The sequence below is a fragment of the Delphinapterus leucas genome, chromosome 18 (genome assembly GCF_059928025.1).
Source record: "Delphinapterus leucas isolate spDelLeu-1000000601 "Yukka" chromosome 18, BTC_Dleu_Yukka2, whole genome shotgun sequence".
NCBI classification, from domain to species: domain Eukaryota; kingdom Metazoa; phylum Chordata; class Mammalia; order Artiodactyla; family Monodontidae; genus Delphinapterus; species Delphinapterus leucas.
In genome coordinates this window covers 1,517,599-1,531,512 of record NC_143146.1, presented here as the reverse complement: position 1 = coordinate 1,531,512, position 13,914 = coordinate 1,517,599, and the positions used below count along the sequence as shown (strand labels likewise).

Below are 13,914 nucleotides of genomic sequence, written 5' to 3'. Positions count from 1 at the left end.
AGGGAGCCGGCGGGGTTTCAGAAAGAAGCGGGGATCCTAGGTGGGAGACGCTGAGCTCACCTTCGCCCCAGCGCAGAGGAGCTGCCCGACCCTGGGCAGCCCCGCGGGGCCCGCCTCGGCGCCCCCTCACCTGCCAAGCAGGCGGGCCGCGCGTGGGGCCAGCGAGCACGAGGGAGACACACGCCGGTTTTAGCTGGCCTCCGGCCCAACCTGATCCCGCCCCCTCCCCGACTCCCCGCGATCTCGCGCCTGCCCTCGGGTCTTCGCGGGGAGATACACGTTTCGGGCCGGACCCAGGGCTGGGCGCACAGGGCCCGCCGTCCAGGCCCCGGCTGCGCGGCCCGCACCCCCGCCCGGGAAGCGGAAGCAACAGGGAGCCGCGCCCCGCCCTCCGCCCCCGGGTCCCCTCGGCGGTCCTGCGCCAGGGGGCAGGCCGGGAGGGGGCAGGGCCGGGGCGGGCGGGCACCAGAGCGCCAGGGCGCGGGAGCGGGGCGGGGGCGCGGGCCGCGGGCGCATGCTCACACGCGCTCGTGACGTGCGCGCGGGGACCGGCCTGCCGGAGGCCGGGCTGAGACGGCGGCGGGCGGAGACCGGGAGCAGAGCAGAGCAGAGCAGAGCAGGGCAGAGCCGCGGAGCGGAGAGGAGGAGCCGAGCAGCAGAGCAGCGGCGGGAGCGCCGGCCGCCGCCCCCCCGAGCCCGCAGCCCCACCGCCTGGGCCTCGGCACGCGGGCTCCGGTCGCCGAGCGGCCACCCCCGAGCCGGCCGCCGCGGGCCGGGCCGGGCATGAGCGCGGAGGGGCCGCGGCCGCCCCCCGCACCGCCCGGCGCGCCCAGGCCGTGACCGGGGCGGGGCGCGCGGCCGCACTCGGGCCCGGGCCCATGGGCGCGCCGAGCCGGGCTCGGGGGCGCTGAGCGGGCGGGCGCGGCCGGAGGAGCCATGGACTGCACCCTCGTGCGGACGCTCCTGCACAGATACGTGAGTGCGGCCGGCGCGGGACCGGGGCCGGGGCCGGGGCCGGGACCGGGCGGGACGGGCCCTCCGCCCCCGATCCTGCCGCGGCCGCCGGCCCGGGGGCGCTGGGGGCTTGGGCGGCCTCGTGCGGCCGACCGCGCCCCGGGGGACGGCAGGACGCGGGGTACCTGCGGAGCTGGCACCGGGGCCCCGACGGCGCGGGCGCCCACCCGCCGCGCGCCTTCCCGGAGCCGGGCGGAGCTGCCGGGGCAGAGACTGCTTAGATCGGCGCGGGCCGGGCTGGGGAGGGATGCTCGGGCTTAGCCTCGCCTGCTGGCGCTACCCCAGGGTTAAGGGACAGGGAGAGGGGCACCCGCAGGGAAAAAGGCGGTGGCTTTGCTCGTTAGTTTGGTAACAGCACCGGGGGTTTCGGAAGTGAAGTTTGGGACCTTTGTCCCGAAAGTAACCAGTCAGACCCGAGGCCGGCGGTTCGGGGTTCCCCCGGAGTCTTCGCTCCGGGAGGGGCGTGGCGACGCCGGGCTTGGGCAGGGGGACACGGAGGGGCAAGTTGGGTTTGTTTCCCATCCGCCCGAGGGGAGCCGCGTGCGGCGCTGACGCCGGCCCCGGGGGTAGAGGGGGTGCGCGCAGGAGAAGGAAACTGGTCGCGTCTCTGACAAAGGCCCCCCTGTCCCCCGCGCGCACCGCCGCCAGTCCCAGGTTGGAAAAGTCGCGCGCACTGAGGTTTCCGCTAGGAGAGGGAACGGTGGTGGGAACTTGTTTTCTTCTGGCTGAGGAATTCCCTTCGTCAGTCATTCATATTTACGTGTTTTCTTCGAGGAGACCTCGGCCGCATACGAGAGTGTTTCTGTTCATCCAAGGGGAACGTTGAATCAGTGCCTTCCCCCGAATCCACTCACTCACCAGAGGACTCAAGGGTCAGGGGAGCTCGTGGCACCTTCCAGTAGCTCCCCTGGGGAGGACGGTCTGCCTTGCAGTTAGTGGGGCGAACCCCTCTGGGATTCTGGTTAGGGCCGGGAGGGCTTCCCGTGGGAAGGGCCCTGTCCCCTCAGGGATTCGTGAGTCCGTCTTATAACGTGAGTGTAAATATCAGGGTCGCCTTGGTGTCTCTACAGTAGTAAGTTCTGGAAAATCAGGTAACAGTGGCAGTAGGTAAGCAGATGTCTTAGAGAAACGCTTGACGGGTCCCAGACATTCTGTTCTCAGGCTTATGGCCCACAAGCTCGGAGCCAGCGTTTGCCTGGATGTGCTCACTAGTTTTCCAGTTAATTTCTGTTCTCTTCCAACTCTGAGACTCTGTGATAGGAAGGAGAGTTGAATTGTGAGCGGTAATGCGCAGTCTCTATCCACGAGTCTCCTGCTCCGAGGGCCACCGCCTGGTGGGTCTTCCCCTCCCTCCTGCTCCTGTGACCCCTTCGTCGTCGGAGTCCGGCAGACAGGTGTCGGAGTTTTGTGCTTTTACCCCCTTACGTCCTCCAGGCCTTCAGCTGTTTCATGGCATATCAATCTATATAAATGTTGGTGTACCTTATATATTTTAATTCCCCTTGGCTGTGTTATTAGACTTACTTTTCTCAGACCTAACTGGGAAATATTCTTCAGTGAACTTTCCCAGCATATATGTTTGGTAATGTCCCTGGAACCCAGTTACAGGGTGCTATTATTATTTGTTTCTCATTCCACATCTTTTTTTTTTTTTTTAACAGTCTGATCATTTGGCTACTTCACCATATTCACATACAAAACCATTCATTTCTATGATATGAAACTCATGTCTACGTTATTAAACTAATTTGACTTTTTCCAGAAACAGTCAATTTGTTTGCTTATAATTGGATTATGTTTCAATATTTAGGAATTAATTATACTTCCTTTTGCTAGAGGGCGAAGAAAGACTCTGGGATTAAATATTCATATTTCCTTGTGGTTTCCATATATGACGTACTTCATAAGCATGAATAAAGTCATACCCTGTTCCCATCTGGTGTTCACATAGTCAGAATTTCCAGGACAAAGAAACCTTTTCATGATGACGCCTGAGGGCTGCCAAAGATAAAGGAGTCCTTGGAAACCATTGCTGTGGGTATTCTATTCTGGGTTAATTCCAGAGAGGTAGAATAGGCAAATGAATGAGAGGATGCCCTTCCGGGTTAGGGCAGGTATATGCCAAAGCTGGCATTACTGGTCGTTTGTGAGCCTGGATGCATATAAGCCACGTAGAGATGCGCTGTACTTGTAAATGGCAAAGCGCTTCTGTACCTTGAGCTTTTAAAAGAAATGTTTAACGAAGTGGGTGGAGAACTAGTGTTATCCTCCTAGAAGAGATGTGAGGTGGGAAGCCCAGAGTCAGGTAGTTTAAGTTCTGAGAGGAACCTGCAGGGTCTCCGGGAGCCCACCTGGATGTGGACCTGGCCTGCCCACTTTGAGGCCTTGTCACCCTGGGCAGGTGGCTTCGCTTTTTCTCTGCCTCTGTTCTCTCATCTGAGGATGAATAGCGGTACCCGTTGCAGAGGGTTATCGTGAGAATTAAGTGAGTTAGTACAGGCCAGGAGCTAAGAGTGGTGCCCGGCTCTGCGGAAGTGCTCAGCACACGTGTCACGACTAGCCGTTAGCATAACTTTGCCCCCGGTCACCGGCCGGGGGAGGGCAGGCACCTCTGTCGGTTGCCGGCCAGGCCAGTCAGTACGGCCACCAGGGGCCCTGGGTGCCCTGCTCTGGAGCAGCTTCGGGAAATTTTAAAACGAGGGGTGCCAAAATGCTGCAGGCCCAACGGAAAGCCTGCAGGCCACCTGTGAGCACAACAGTTATTTCCAGGCCAGGAGGCTCACCTTGTCGGGACACTTCTCTCCTTCTTTCCATCCACGCCTCACATTCAGGAGATGTGACTGTAAAGCTTAAGTTTGTTATGTTTCTGGCGTTTGTGTTTAGTAAACATCATTGATCCCTGGAGAACCTCAAGCGTGGCTGTGTTAGAATGCTTTACACCTGAAAAATTCACCATTTGAATGCATGCACATGGGTCTGCTTTGGTTTGTTTTTTGATCACCAAATGGTGTGTGCCGTGGACGTCAGTGCCCACTGATGCTGCCCTACAGGCGGACCCATCCATCTGACGCAGATTTAGTTTTAACAACTTTCAGTGCCGCCTGACTCGGGGTTGCCTCTTAATGGCGCTTCCGACGTGGGGCCTCCGGATCTGCTCCTGGAGTCTACACCCCAGGCTAAGTTAAGCCACTGGAACCACCAAGGCCTTCAGGTATTTGAAGTAGGTGACCCCTTAGGATGGCCCGAGGGCTGTGCTACAGTGTTTGCACAGGCCTTTCAAAGCAGTCTGCCAGGTGTATAATTTAACCTTTGTGTCCTGGCTGTTAAGTTCAGTTCCTTCCATTGTCCTTTCAAACCCTGTTTAATGTCTGTTGCCACAAGGGAGCTTGACATGCTTTTCTTTCACGCCTGAGGGTAGGTTTAATAACCCGAGGGGAAAAGGGAGTTTAGGTGTTTGGGTTTTGCTGCAGTCAGTTGCATTTCTAGGGATGAGCACACTGTCCTCAGTTTACAGTTAGCTAAAACCACCTGGAATCCACTGAGCTGCCGCTCAGTACGCAGGAAGGCCTCTGTTCACAGCTGTGCTGGGCCTTGAAGCCTAGAGACGCACTGTTCCTCGGTGCTGGGACCACATGTTCCACTGGCAACAGGGTAATCAGAGATGCTTAGATCCCCAAGTCCCAGACTTACAGATGCTTTTTTAACCAAGTTAAATGCCGGCAGAAATGCTATTTATTTGCAAGGAAAGTCAATAAAAAGCCATTTTTACAGCAATATAAACTCAACAAGACGGAACAAGGGATCGTTTCTGCTTTTACTTGACTCCTGGTATCTGAGAACAAGACAGTTGTTTGTGGAGGTCAAAAGTTCAGCGTCAGAGCCTAACAGGCAGCTTAGACCTGGCCCGGCCTCTGACTGCGAGGCCTTGGGCATCTTCCTGCTTGAAACGAGGCACCGACTGCGGCTCCCTGGGGGCGCTGCCAGGATGGGGCGCTGTGGCATGGGGAGATGCTCTGTCAAGGGGCCTCTTATCTGAAAGGTGAGCCTGGTGCTGCTGGCAGCCCAGCTCCTCAGAGGGACGGCGTCTGCTGCTTCCTGGAGAGCCTCTGGCCCCCCTCCCCCTGCGGAAGGCGTGGAGGGCCGTGCTTGCCCTGCACTTGGTGGAGAGCACAGCGGTCCTCAGACGGGACGCCCCTCTGCCGCCGGCCCACGCCTGTCGGTGCTCTTGCCGCCCGTCTGGTTCGGGGCAGGTGAGCCCGCTCTGTAAAGGTCTGTCCTGCAGCTTGGGGTCCCCCGCCCCTCACCCCTCCTTATCCTCAATCAGCAGCGTCTCCCTTTTAGGGTGACGTCACCCAGTCCCTGTGGCACTCAGCCATGCCTTGAAATCGCCTTTTTTTTTTTTTGAAAAGCAAACTTTTGTTTGTTTGTTTGTTTGTTTGCGGTACGCGGGCCTCTCACTGCTGTGGCCTCTCCCGTTGCGGAGCACAGGCTCCAGACGCGCAGGCTCAGCGGCCATGGCTCACGGGCCCAGACGCTCTGCGGCACATGGGATCTTCCCTGACCGGGGCACGAACCTGTGTCCCCTGCATCGGCAGGCGGACTCTCAATCACTGCGCCACCAGGGAAGCCCTATTTCCCCCATTTTTAAGTGGAGCGGGAGGAAAGTCATTTCCCCCGAGTCCTCCTTTCCCCACGCTCTCAGCGAGGAGTTTGTTGGTAACATATTTACACACATTTGCAGGTGTCCTTCCCATCTATGTTTCCGTCACTCCTGACTTGAGGGGTTAGTCATCCTCTGAGGAGAAAAGTCACTCGGATGGATTTCCAAATTCCTGGTCCAGAAATGTTTAACCACCTCTCACCCTCCTGGTTTATGTGGGCAAAATGTTTCCCATTTTTCTGGGGTTTTGATTTTGTCTTTGGTGGGTTTCGGTATCAGAGCATCTCTTGGGAGTGGTGTAGGCAGTAGAAGAAGTCAGTTTTCCTGGGAGGCAGCAGCGTGCCCCGCGTCACCCGGCATCAAAATCTGACCCCGCTCGACACGGACTCGAGCCCACGTTCGTTGGCTGCCCCTGGCAGGGTTGGTGGCCCTTGAGAAATTTGCCCCGTCCATTGTGTGTGATTTGCGGATAAAACATTTTCACAAAGGTGGGCTGCCGGTGGCAAAAAGGCTTTTAACTTCCACTCACTTTGTTTCTGCTGTGCTCACACCAGTGCCTGTTTCACGGGTTCCATGATGGGTAGAGGCCAGAGTTACCGTCTTCTGCACCGTTTCCTCCACATGTTACCTGCTGGGGGACCTGTGTCCGTTCCAGGAGCCCCTCCCGCCGCCGGGCACGCGGGTGGATGGGATGCTGCCCATGTGGGCCTGGTGTCCCGCTGGAGCCCGTGAGTACATATGCGCCTGAGAAGATGCGAACGCTCTTTGCGAGTTTCCTTGGGGCTCATGAATCTTTCTGTGAACACAGTGGACGGGGGCCTGGCTCGTCCAGTCTGCTCTTCCCGGCTGTGTTCCCTGGGGGCAGCTCACCACCCCTCCGTCCCCTCGTCTGCGTTGGGCGAGGGACTTCCCAGCGAGTGTGGACGTTGTGCCCTTTGCCATGACCTTTCAGCGCCCTTCTTCATGCCTCTTTCCTGGGTCTTAGGTCAGAGACCAGCCAGCACGACTCTGAGATGCCGATCATGTCAACACACACGTTTGATTATTGAGGACATTGATGCTAAGAATGTGGCTGAGGAAGGAGTGGTCTTGATGGCGAAAAGCTGACATTGTTTCTGGGGTTGTTCTCTGAGATGCTCATGGCGGGTCTGTGAACTTTAATGTTGTGTTTAAGCGCCAGCATCTAAAATACGAAGCTGTGACAGGCCTGGGCGTGTCCTGGTCTGCTCACCGCAGGCAGGGCTGGTGCCCACTGCAGAGCTCAGATTCTCAGCCTCGGGGCTACAAGTGCAAGACCTGGGGCCTGCAGGTGGGTTCCTGTGAGGGGCCTCCTCCTGGCTTGCAAATGGCAGCCTTCCCTCCCCTCAGCTGCCTCCTCTGGTGCCCAGAGAGGGAGGGAAGGAGGGAGGGGAGCAGAGCAAGTGATCTCTTCTCCCTCCTCTTGTAAGGACACCAATCCTATCAGATTACGAGTCTACCTTTATGACCTCATTTCATCTTAATTACCTCCCCAAATCCCTATCTCCAACTCTAATCACATTGGGGGTTAGGGGTTCAACATGTGAATTCAGGGGGACACAGTTCAGTTCAAGGCTGTGTACTATTAAAGGAGGCACTGTTTGGGTTGTAAACATTCACACAGGTAAAGAACCTCAAAGGGGGCGGTTTGAAACAGTGCATCGTTTGCTGACTGTTTTATCAAACAAATACAAAAAAAAAATGTTCTGCAGAATCTGGGAAGACTGAAATAAAATAAACGTGTAGTGGGAATGGGTTACTTTTTAAACTGTGGGGCAGATTTAGGCCGGTGTTACCTCTGACAGACCACAGTTTGCATTATTTGATCAGATCTAAGGTTGTGTGTATTTATATCTTTTTCTTCTCTTTCTGTTGCTTCATTCTTCCCCCCGTAGGAGGATTGGTAGGAGAATGGCGGTTGGTGTTAAGACAAGACTATAAAGTGTTGTTTTGTGTTTTGTGTTATAACCAGCGTCTGGCTTGGTGACAGGACAGATGTCACGGTATCTGCCACGTAACTGGATTGGGTGCACATGTCTGCTTCGGAAGCTGGGAGGCCGCTGCGTAACGAGCCGATTCTCCTAGTCAGTGGGATTGGGTTTTAGGGACTCCACGCTGTCGATCTGCTCTGTACAGGGTGACCTCTTACCTTTGGCAAAATCGGAAAGCGATGGTTGGAAGGTGACCCCGAGCTGTCATTAGGGTGACAAGGACGTGACTTCTCTGCACATCCAGAGCATGGTGTCACCCTGTTGCCCACACATCGTGGGCTTTCGCGGTAGTGCGTATATGTTCCCAAGCCAGCTGCTGTGGACCTTTTCCTGTTAGGTTTCTCTGTGATCACAGCCTCGTTGTCTTTTATTAAAAATCTGCTTACGCTGTTGTCAGCCCGCGTCGGAAGTGATCCTAAAGCATTGTTCATCGTGTGATTAGGACCTTGCATGGCCTCTGCTGTTGCTGTGAGGCTGGTCGCTCGCCCCGTCTGATGCTGTGACACTAGTTAAAGCCACAGGACCCTGAGGGGCTCTCCCACCTCCCTGTACTGTCCCGTCTGAACTGTCTGTGCAGAATGACGGGCTCTGCTTCCTGAAGGTCAAGTTCGTACCTGGGCCGTGTGTGTCTGACTCTGGCCTGGCATGTTGGCCTCCCTCCCTTGAACCTGCTCCCGGACAGGGGGCCGACTGCCCCTCCCTCCTCTCCGGACAGACCCCCCGCTGCCGGGAAGGAGTCAGCCATCCTAGCCGTTACCTAATCTCCCTCCTTCAGAGAAAAGAGGATCTCCTCCACCCTTAGGGACAGTGAAGGGCGGCCATTGGAACGTCATCCGGATTTCTTTGTGATTTTTCAGGACGGCCTCGGGGACTGCCCACAAAACATGAGATTTTAAATCATGGAATTAATTTAAAGTCATTCCATGGAACAAAATCATGGGGTGATCATTGGTGTGGAAGAGATGTGGTATGAAGGTAAAGCAGACCTAGATTTATCTGTCACTTTCAGGTGAAATATCTGATAAAAGTGACGGATATATGCATGTGGAATAATTTACGTTACCTTTTCTGTTTAGAAAGCGTACGGAAACAGTTGTTTTGACTCGGATCAATTTAGGCAGAGCATTAAAATAGTAGATATAACCATGAGGCGTGTGCGTGCATTTTTTCAGTTGGATATAAACCTGAAAGCCACGTGTGTTAGAAAGTTGGGGTGACCATCTTGTGGTTAGGGTCTGAGTCCTCGCTTCCGATCTTCAACTCACTTCACCATTTTTCTGTGGTAAAATGGGAATAAGCTATGGAAACTCTTGACACTGAAGAACACGTGTGGGGTAAACCTAGTAAGATTCCAGCAGAGGAAGGCGTGCGTTGCGCTCGGTACACACTAGGTGCTCGGCATCGGCTGTTCACCACATGTTTATTGACACTTGCTGAAGGGATTCCGCGGCAGGGCAGGATACACAGACACCCCGGGCGCCCCTGGAGACTGCATTTGGGTGGTATAGGACAAAATAAATAAGCACACAGTAGGCTAGGTGTCTGGAAGGGCCACGGACAGACGTGAGCCGAGGAGGGGTCAGGGGGCGGGGGGTGTGACAGGAGCCAGGTCTGGGAGGGGGAGACAGGATGGTTCTGGGCAGGATGGAGGCCAGAGGCCAGCCCAGGGCGGCAGGCCCGAGGGCGGTGGCGGGGGTGGGGGGGATGTGACAGGGATGATATGTCACCAACGTTTTTTTTGTTTGTTTGTTTTTTGCGGTACGCGGGCCTCTCACTGCTGTGGCCTCTCCCGTTGCGGAGCACAGGCTCCGGATGCGCAGGCTCAGCAGCCATGGCTCACGGGCCCAGCCGCTCCGCGGCATGTGGGATCCTCCTGGATCGGGGCACGAACCTGTGTCCCCTGCATCGGCAGGCGGACTCTCAACCACTGCGCCACCAGGGAAGCCCATCACCAACGTTTCAATAGGAGCACGTGGCCGCCCCGCAAATTTCATTGCTTAAAATATGGAATGTGTTATATATGTTGCCTTTGATAAAGGTTTCAGTTTGTTTTAAAGTTATATGGACCTACTGTAGAGCACAAGGAACTCTACTCAATATTCTGTCATTACCTATATGGGAAAAGAGTCTAAAAAGAGAGCGGATATATGTATCTGTATAACTGATTCACTGTGCTGTACTTCTGAAACTAACACGACATTGTAAATCAACTATATAATAAAACTTTAAAAAATTATATGGCCAAATGAGAAAAATGTTACATAATAGCTAAATTAAGATGGTTTAACATTATAAAGATGCATTGACTTATTGAGTGAATATACGGTAGGTTGGTTTATGGGCAGTTCTTTTGTTATTGTGGTAGAATATCCCTAAAATTTACCATTTTGACCATTTTGAAGTAAGTGTATAGTTCAGTGGCTTTAAGTACATTCACATCACCTCCATCCATTTCTAGAACTATTTATCTTCCCAAACAGAAACTGATTTAAGAGCAATTTTAAGTAGTTTATTCCACATTTGATATTGTATATCTTGCTTTTTTGGGAACATGTTTTTTTTAAATCAATGATAAGGACCTTATCAGGGTCATGGGAAGACTTATTTAAACCTAAGTGCTGATTAAATTTTAATGGAAAATGTACCTTTGGCAGGAGGGTTTTTTTTCTTTTAAATAATTGGCAATGGTAAGTTTTATTAAAATTTAAATACTTGAATGTGCGGATTCATTTGGGCTTTATGTTTTGCTTAGTGTGTGCTTGTCGAGAGCGGCCAGAGTGGTGATTATCGCTCCAGAGAAGAAAATCTGATATTTGTCTTAGAACAAGTAATTCTGTAATGAAACAGAATATCATAAAAGTTATGTCTAGGGCTTCCCTGGTGGTGCAGTGGTTGAGGGTCCGCCTGACGATGCAGGGGGCGCGGGTTCATGCCCCGGTCTGGGAGGATCCCACATGCCGCAGAGCGGCTGGGCCCGTGAGCCATGGCCGCTGAGCCTGCACGTCCGGAGCCTGTGCTCCGCAACGGGAGAGGCCACAACAGTGAGAGGCCCGCGTACCGCCAAAAAAAAAAAAAAAAAAAAAGTTATGTCTAGTTGGCAATACTTTCAAATAATATAGTTCATAATGGTGTTTGTTTAACGATATGGTAAAGCCACGTGGCTTTCTCCTAAGTGCGTTAATAAGGAATAGCAATTAAAGCATTTTATGTGAAATTTTCCTCCAGAAACTGCATTCTGCTGATTCACTGGTTCAGATCAGTTTTCTGTTTTGAGTTAATCTATAACATGTGTTCTTTTCCTGTGTTATTTCTCCTCCAAAGGGGATATGAGATTTTTCTGTTCTTAAATTGAAATAATCCCTTGATTTCATAAATTGCCCTGTCGCTTTTTAGAGAACAGCCTGGTTTCAAAAGCAATAAGTCCCATTCTTATTAAGTACTTAATTTATTAACGAGAAACTTAGTTGAAAAGTTGAATAATTATATCTTGTAAAACGCTGCAGCTGTAACAGGGAGTTGGCGAGATGCCCAGCTTGGCAGGTGATCTTTGGAGCTGACGGAAAAGTAAAAATTAAAGGGCGCTGATGGCACCTCCTTAGCCCCCTCACAATTTAAGTTTCTTGAAAGGTGGGTTGATGCTGGTTTCTATCAATCCATTACCCTTGCAGATTCAGAAAGGTTTTAGGTCTGAGGGAGGACGTCTCATCCACACGGAGGCCTCTGCCCCTCACTGGAATGAGGACTTGTCACTGTGGTCGCCGTGCCCGGGGCTGATTTTTTTCCCTTTTTTGTCCCAACCTTGGCAGACAGTTCACCCACCTTCGGTCATTTTCTCAGTGAATGACTGACTTCCTGCCTGTGCTCTGAACTCACCGAGGGTGGGATTTGTGTCCCGATTGAGGATCATGTGTATCCGATTCTCCTCGATTTTATTATTTTAATGGCCCCGTCGAGGAAGAGAGCGACTTGGTTCAGGTCTTGACCCGAAGGCTGTGGGCCGGGCCCAAAGAGCAGACCCTAAGGGGGATTCAGGGAGCCGGTGTGTATCAGGGATCCTGCGTGGCAGGCCGCCCACCCGGCGCCCCACGTGGGCCCACGAGCTGCCCGCTCCCGCCCCGGGCTCGCTGGCCCTGCTGGGGATGGGGCCGAGGGGGGACCTGGGCAGTGGGAGCCTGGACTCGGGCCTGCCGCTTGCTCGGACTGACCAGCGTTAGGTCTGTAGCCGGCGACAGTGTCACGAAGATTTTCCAGGCTTTCTCTTCGCAGACGGGCAGGCCTGCGACCTGAAGTCCCATTGCCGGCCTTGTGGGCCCTTCTGGAAAGGCGCCCCCTCAGTGGGTTTTGGATTGTGTCTTAAAGGCCAGGACAAGGCCTCCAGCGTGTAAAATCCACACGTGGCTCTGCAGCCGAGGATGCCGTCCACACGCGGCCCGTGCCCTGTGGAGTCCGTGTCCCCGCTGGTGAGTGTGGTTCACTCACGCGCGCGTTTGCTTCTCTGCTTTGGTCCTGACGGCTTGACGACCACCCGCTGACGTAGCGCGGCCCCCGTGGCTCTCCAGCGGGTGGAGTAGCAGGGGGAGGTGGGCACAGCGCCCCCAGAGGACAGCCCGTTGTGACGGGCGGGGCGGGTGGACACAGCTCCACAGCAGGGGGCCTGACCCTGCGTCTGGGGTGGGGTGTTGGCCTCCCTGGGCCTGTGGGCGGTTCTGACACCTGGGCCCTACGGTCGGTGTTCTCGCTGCGGGTAGGGGGACCAGATGTTCAGTATTTAACGAAAGGGGTGGTAGAGGGAGGTCGTTCAGAGGCGGCCAGCAGGGCCGCGGGGAGACGGATAGTAATAAAGCTCGACTGTCAAACCAGGAGAGGCCCGGGCGGAGTCCGCTCTTTCCTGCTGTCACCGCTGACCCCCGAGGGGCTCGGGCGCCCTGGCCCCCGTTCCCGCGGACCCGGGCAGTGGTTAGAGATTAGCGACGGCGAGTGGCAGAGCTCAGAGGCACTGATTGTGGGGCTCAGGGGGACGCGAGGGGCACAGGGTGGGCGCCGACCGCTGCTGCCCCTCACGAGGGCGCGGAGGCACCTTGCTGTTGAAAACAAATTGCTGAGGTCAGAGGTCGCTGAGGCCAATGAAGGCAGGGTGGGGGGTCCATCCGGGGACTGGCCCCGTGCGCCCCTTCTGCCCGAGTGCGTGATGGGTAGCCCAGAGTGGCCGTGCTGTTGACTCGGTGCCCAGCGCGGGACTGATGCTCGGCCACCGTCCATTCCCTCCGGGGTCCCAGCCAGGAGGCGGCGGTGGGGAGGCAGGTTTACAGCCGGCCCGGGACTGACATTCCTCCTAACGCAGAGCCAGCTTCTTTTCCAGTCCTGTTGTAATTTAGCATTTAGGGCTCACTATAAAGTTTTGTGGTTTTAAAAATTGACTTGAAGTAGTCAAGGGGAGAATTGTCCGAAGTTACTTGTTTGTTCAAACTAGAAACTCAGAGGGAAGGAGCGGAGCTAACTTAGGTCAGATCTCAGCTCTGCTTGCTGGGACACCGGGGAGGAAAGAAGGGCCACCGGACTTGCTGACACGTGACTGTCCCCGGGTCCCGGGTGTGTTTCCATCTTGGGGCAGCTTTTCAGAATTCCAGGCTTGATTTTACTAGAGAGTGGTTTTCCGGGGGCTGGGAGGCTGCTCCAATGTGTGAGGTCGGGTTGAACTTTCACGCTGATGGGGACAGACAGAAAGGAGGCTGCGTGGTCCCCACCGTCTTTCTGAATGCGCCCCGGGAGCCTCGGCGCGGACTCGGTTCTGGAGTGCGAGGATGAAGAGAGGGCAGGGGAGAAGCCTTACTTACCATCCCGAGTCTGAGGTTCCTCACCCCAGCCCGGCCAGCTGTAGGGGACACAGTGCTAGACGGAGCTTTGTGATAAGAGCTGCCACGTGCCTCTTCTCCGTGTTTGCTTCCAAATGCCTAGCGCTACATATGCCTCAAACATACTGCAGTCGGTTTCTGCTTCCCAGTAGCTCCCAGGAGTAAGCAACACAGTGTCCCTGCAGGTAGAGAGCAGCCTGATTAAGTCCCCCCACCCTGCCCCCAGACACGGATGAAATGCTCTGTTCATGGTTCGGTTTACCTGGGGATCAGGGCATGAGGGCTGGTTTCCTGCAGCCCTCCTGTGTAGGTGGTGTCATTTGGGCCCCCAACTTACAGACAGCGAGGGGAGGCCGCCAGCCCAGGTCACACAGGGGCT

The 13,914-nt window shown here is 55.0% G+C and overlaps 1 protein-coding gene across 4 annotated transcripts in view; it reads left to right on the top strand.

Moving 5' to 3' along the window:
- The first annotated feature begins 544 nt into the window (after nucleotides 1-544).
- Nucleotides 545-13,914, top strand: part of ATP11A (ATPase phospholipid transporting 11A) — a 115,924-nt gene continuing 102,554 nt past the window's right edge. For 3 of the 4 annotated variants that reach the window (XM_089899341.1, XM_089899339.1, XM_089899338.1), the window contains exon 1: nucleotides 546-975. In XM_089899341.1, the coding sequence (XP_089755467.1) occupies nucleotides 937-975 (39 nt within the window). In that variant the 5' untranslated portion in view covers nucleotides 546-936. Of the gene's footprint in view, nucleotides 976-13,914 lie in introns of all 4 variants that reach the window. The other variant, XM_089899340.1, reaches the window with a different exon arrangement.